The sequence below is a fragment of the Ahaetulla prasina genome, chromosome 1 (genome assembly GCF_028640845.1).
Source record: "Ahaetulla prasina isolate Xishuangbanna chromosome 1, ASM2864084v1, whole genome shotgun sequence".
NCBI lineage: Eukaryota > Metazoa > Chordata > Lepidosauria > Squamata > Colubridae > Ahaetulla > Ahaetulla prasina.
This window is the reverse complement of record NC_080539.1, coordinates 253,019,934-253,025,933: the sequence shown is the minus strand read 5'-3', so window position 1 is coordinate 253,025,933 and position 6,000 is coordinate 253,019,934. Positions and strand designations below refer to the sequence as shown.

The window sequence follows — 6,000 nt, the reverse complement described above, 5'->3', positions numbered from 1 at the left end:
TTAAAAAAAAGCATATATCTTTAACAGCTAATTCTAAAGCAGCTGCATTTTACAATGGTAACTTGTCATTTTTCCTATGAAACATACATCTTTGCATATATCTTCTGATGCATTGGGTGAACATTACCATAGTATTCATTGTAACAAAAGATGTAGGCTTGAATCAAACAGTGCCCTTAATGAATGGAAATAGGTTTATAATTGAGCTGAAGAAGTTGATAATTTCTGTGAAATGCTTACCCACAACATGAATCAAATTCCAGAAACCAGCTTTTGAGAAACATTCTAGACCAGGGCTCTCCAACCTTGGCAACTTTAAGACTTGTGGACTTCAATTCCCAGAATTCCTCAGCCTGGCTGAGGAACTCTAGGAATTCCAGGCTGAGGAATTCTGGGAGTTGAAGTCCACAAATCTTAAAGTTGTCAAGGTTGGAGACCCCTGGTCTACACTGCACTGAGAACAAGTAAAAGAACATCACTGTTCCTTAAATAAGTTCCTACTCAGAGTTCATCAAATTCAGAGTAATAGATGATATTCTATCCAATATGTTCTGTTATCCCATTATTAAAACATGAAGATGAGATATAGTTCTCCATTAGAAAGTGAATATAATTGCTAGCCAATTATTTTTTAATTCTAGCACAAGAGGTGCTACAAAAGAAAATCATAACTTTTGTCACTCTCTAATATATAATTTTTAAAAAAACAGCCTAGTTTATTCAATCCTATGGTTTTGATGCAACTGCAAACTCAAGCAATTTACAATTTACAATTTACAATTTTACAATTTACAATTAATTAATTAATTTACAATTAATTACAATTAATTAATTAATTAAGTCTTGTAAATGTGATTTCAGTGGAAAACTGACTCTTTAGCAGCTAGGGAGCTAACTAGGGAGTAATGGGACATAGGCAGAAATTTGAAAGTTTCCTCTTTGCGTTTGCCTGCTAACTTCAGAGCCACAAGATTCTGTCTTTCTTTTTAGAAATTCAAAAATTCTTTTCTTGACTACATGGGTGCAGACTGAGCAAAAGGTGTCATTCTTCTTGTGGACAACTGCATCTACCTGGAGATAGAGCAATCAACTGGATGAGCAAAAAGCAGAGTATGCACCTCCATAAGTGTGCCAAGAAACCATGTGACATGAACTTTGGAAAAGAGGAGCCAAACCAGCGGTAAAATGCTCTCAGTTCGGACTAGATCGCCCAATCCGGTTGCAATGGTGGCAGGTGGTTCAGAGAACCCCTAGCAAAAATCCGTGCCCACCCCCATGCCCAGCTGAGCTGCACAATCATCAGAGGGATTTTTTTTTACTTTTAAAAGCATTTTTTCTTCGGCCGAAAAAATGCTTTTAAAAGTTAAAAAAAGCCTCTGATGATCGCGCGACTCAGCTGGGATCGTCAGAGAAGCCTTTTTAAAGTGTTTTTTTACAACCTCTTTGGCTGAAGAGGTTGTAGAAAAAATGCTTTTAAAAGTAAAAAAAAAAAAGTTGGCCATGCCCACCCAGTCACATTAACCTCCACACACACCAAGCCACACCCACAGAACCGGTAGTAACAAATTTTACATTTCACCACTGAGCCAAACCCAACTCTCTTGTTTGAGAAGCATCAATGAATAATCAAGTATCCCGAATGAGAATATTAAACCCAAGTAAGTGCAGCTACATTAAGTATGGCTTTGTGAGAGATGCTTTAAGAAAAGGGATTTGTTAAACAGATACTGCCCATAAGAATAAAAATTGGCAGATGGACCCACAATGTCTTTGCCTACAGATTGACAGTGTTCTTCAAGAGATTATGGGAGTTGTGAATCAGCATAGGAGGCCACAAAAGGCAGGAGGTGGAATGTAGGTAGTTAAGGATTTGTTCTGAACTTGACTTTCATTCCCTCTGCTTTTTATTTATGAGGATGGTGATCTCAGAGTCTTTTTTCCTGCTTTTGTCCCTCTGTCTAGATGCAGACATTCTTGGCTATACTGATAGGATGTAGAGCTAGAAAAATCTAGATCTTTTTCCCTGATGCTATACTTCCTCAAATAGATATAGATATAGATACAGATATAGATATAGATATAGATATAGATATTATTGTTATATATTTATTGTTAAAATAAAAAGCCTGCTCAAGTTAGTTTCCTTCTTTGAGGAATGTCTTCCTTATAGACAAATTCACTTCCCTCCAATTTTAAACAGAATGGCACATTAAATCATACGCTTAGATAAAATTTTATTTTTTATTTATTTTATTTCATCAAGCATGTATTTTATGACAGATACAAGTGTAAACATAATTATAAATACATGTAAAGGGTACGAATAAAAGAAAACATTAGGACAGGGATGGTAGGCACGCTGGTGGGCTTAAGCACGTCCCTTACAGACTTCTTAGGAACAGGGTGAGGTCTACAGTAGACAATCTAAGGTTAAAGTTTTGGGGATTTTGGGAAGAGACCATAGAGTCAGGTAGTGCATTCCAGGCATTGACAACTCTGTTACTGAAGTCGTATTTTCTGCAGTCTAGTTTGGATCGGTTTACCATGAGTTTGTATCTATTGTGTGCTCTTGTATTGTTTTGGTTGAAGCTGAAGTATTCATTGGCTGGTAGGACATTGTAGCAGATGATTCAGGGGTGAAATGCTCCTGGTTCACACCGGATCACCCGATGTGATGCGATGTGATGGTAGCAGGTGGTTTGGAGAACCAGTAGCAAAAATCCCTGTCCCACCCCCCGCCCCAGCTGAGCCGCGCAATCATCAGAGGTTTTTTTTTTACTTTTAAAAGCATTTTTCTTCTACCGAAAAAAAGCTTTTAAAAGGAAAAAAAAAATCTGATGATTGCGCAGCTCAGCTGGGTGCTAGCCAAAAAATGGGGGGGGGTTCGTTTTTCCTCCCAGCAGGCTCCCTGAAGGGAGGAAAAACAGACTCCCCTCCCCATTTTTTGATGTGGCTAGCAGGCTTCAGGTAGGCTGGGAGGAAAAACAAGGTGTGGGGGGGTCATTTTTTGAGAGAGAGAGAAAGGAGGGAGGGAGGCAGGGAAGGAAGGAAGGAAGGAAGGAAGGAAGGAAGGAAGGAAGGAAGGAAGGAAGGAAGGAAGGAAGGAAGGAAGGAAGGAAGGAAGGAAGGAGGAGACGAAGGAAGGGGTACAAACCTGGCACTAGATGCAGCTTCAGAGGATAATCCAGGGCTGGAAGGGACCTGGAGGTCATCTAGCCCAGGGGTCTCCAACCTTGGTCACTTTAAAACTTCCCAGAATTCTTCAGCCAGCTTCGCTCTGGCTGTTGAAATCCACAAGTCCACAAGTCCACAAATCTGGGAGTTGAAATCCACAAGTCTTAAAGTGGCCAAGGTTGGAGACCTCTGATCTAGTCCAACCCTGCTCCAGCAGGACATTGTTAGTGAGTTTCTGTCTTTTGATCCCCCAGTCACATAGCCATGCCCACCCAGTCACATGATCCCACCAAGCCATGGCTCCCAAGCCACGCCCATAGAACCGGTAGCAAAACAATTTAGATTTCACCCCTGAGATGATTCCATTTGTCAGCCTTCATAAACATCTCATGCCCTTTAAGAAAGCCATCTCCAGTGCCTGCCTCCTTCTCAAGGCATTTTTGACTTCCTTGTTCCTTAGGCTATAGATCAAAGGATTTAGCATTGGAATCACTATGGTATAGAAGATGGAGGCCCATTTATCCTGATCCAGAACATAGCTGGAACTTGGGCGCAGGTACATAAAGACAGCTGTTCCATAGAAGATGATTACAGCTGCCAAGTGGGAGGCACATGTTGAAAAAGCCTTTTGTTTCCCCTCAGTTGAATTAATCCGCAGGATTGCTGTCAAGATGAATGCATACGACACCATAATTTCTGTTGAAGTAAATATTCCCAGGATTGTTGCAAAAATGAAGAGCACCATTTCGTTGATGCTTGTGTCAGTACAAGAAAGAGACAGCAAAGGGGGAACATCGCAGAAAAAATGGTTGATGACATTGGAGCCACAAAAAGAGAGCTGAAAGGTAGAAGCTGTTTGTGTCACTGCATTCACCAAGCCAATGAGATAAGATCCAGCTACCATCACAGAGCACATTTTGGGAGACATGGTAACCACGTAGAGGAGAGGATTACAGATAGCCACGTACCGATCATACGCCATCGCTGCCAGGAGGAAACACTCAGTACTTGCACAGAAAATGAAAAAATACATTTGTGCAGCACAATTAGCATATGAAATGCTTTTCTTGTCTGCCAGTATGTTAGCTAGCATTTTAGGGGCAATGGCTGAAGAATACCCAAAATCTAAGAAAGACAAATGACTGAGGAAGAAATACATAGGGCTCTGGAGCTGAGAGCTTATCCTGATTAATATGATCATCCCCAGATTGCCAGTCAGTGTAATTAAATAGATAATTAATATCACAATAAAAGAGAGCAGCTCCATCTCTGGACTATCCAGTAAATCTACAAAAACAAATTCAGTCACCTTTGTGTGGTTTTCTTCAATCATTTCTCTTCAGTAATTAAAAACTGTTGAAAGGCTAGTATCTGTTTCTTCAATGGCATCAGATCTGTAATATATAAAAAAGGATATTTTATAAGGATCCTTATCTTGTCCAAGGCTCTGCAAATGAAGCTTCTTAGCTGCCACTGATAACGCAAAGCATCAGGATGTGTAATGAATCAGAGCAAAGACCTTTAGACTTAATCATGAGGAAAATATTCCTCAACAATCGTTTTTCTGATATATTCCCCATGATACTGTTTTTATGTTATCTCCAAACGATACCACAGGCAGCATTAACCCAGCCTTAGCTTTTCTGCTCTTAAAATAGTATTTTCCTCTGAAACAGGAAGCATGGTAATTTTACTGTAGATACAATCTAAGACACTTCATTGATCATTCACTGGGTAGTGAAGCCAAGTAACGCCTAGAAGATGGATCCATGCTTGGCAGGTGAGGTTCTTAAGCACCTATTGATCATTCTAGGTTGAACTACCAAAATACTTTCAGCATGTCAATTGTCCCACCAGAGGCAAGAATACTCTAGACCACTGCTACACAACACTAAAAGATGCTTATCGGTCTTTACCACGTGCAGCTGTAGGACACTCTGATCATTGGATGATTCACCTTGTACCTGCTTACAGGCAAAGACTTAAAGCCATAAAACCAATAATTAAATCAGTGAAAACCTGGACGGAGGAATCTGAATTAAAGCTACAGGCATGTTTTGACTGCACTGATTGGAATATTTTTAAAGATACCTCTGCAGACCTGGATGAACTCACAGATACTGTAACATCATATGTCAACTTCTGTGAAGACCTATGTGTACCTACAAGGAACTTGCGAATACACAGTAATAGCAAACCTTGGTTTACACCTAAACTTAAGCAGCTACGACATTCCAAAGAGGAAGCCTACAGAAAAGGTGATAAAATGCTGTACAATCAGGCCAGAAATGCACTAACAAGGGAGATAAGAGCAGCAAAAAGAAGCTACTCTGAAAAGCTAAAGAATCAATTTTCAGCAAATGAACCAGCAAACATGTGGAAAACTCTTAAAAATATCACCGGCTATGGCAAACCTCCTTCCCAGGCTGAAGGTAATCAACAACTGGCAGATGACCTGAATGAGTTTTACTGCAGGTTTGAAAGGAAACTACAGCCACCTATCTCCACAACCCCCATCTCAGACACACCAACAACAGCCAAGCCTCCTACAACTGACCCCATTTCATTGGGTTCACAACCCCTAGTGATCACAGAAAAGGAAGTGCAGGACCTATTTCACAGACAAAAGCCAGGAAAAGCTCCAGGCCCAGACAAGATAACTCCTTCTTGCTTAAAAGTCTGTGCTGACCAATTGGCCCCATCTTCACCCATATTTTCAATAAATCACTAGAGATGTGCTATGTTCCTTCTTGCTTCAAACGCTCTACCATCATCCCAGTGCCAAGAAGCCCACCATCAAGGAACTGAATGACTACAGACCAGTTG

At 40.4% G+C, this 6,000-nt stretch overlaps 1 protein-coding gene across 1 annotated transcript; it reads right to left on the bottom strand.

Annotated features, from left to right (window-relative positions):
• LOC131204634 (olfactory receptor 5AR1-like) lies at positions 1–4,894 on the bottom strand. Its single transcript, XM_058196098.1, has 3 exons — positions 4,869–4,894; positions 3,604–4,511; positions 1–14 (listed from the first exon to the last, which is right to left on the bottom strand). Exons 1-3 carry the CDS (start codon positions 4,892–4,894, stop codon positions 1–3), a joined length of 948 nt encoding a protein of 315 aa, XP_058052081.1.
• Between the last annotated feature and the right edge of the window lie 1,106 nt (positions 4,895–6,000).

Bases quoted from the DNA above. Each gene is read 5' to 3' on its own strand.
- LOC131204634 (XM_058196098.1), bottom strand. From the start codon at position 4,894: ATGAAGTGTCTTAGATTGTATCTACA. The intron at 4,512-4,868 runs GTAAAATTACCA...TAATTACTGAAG, and splicing joins TGTCTTAGATTGTATCTACA to AGAAATGATTGAAGAAAACC.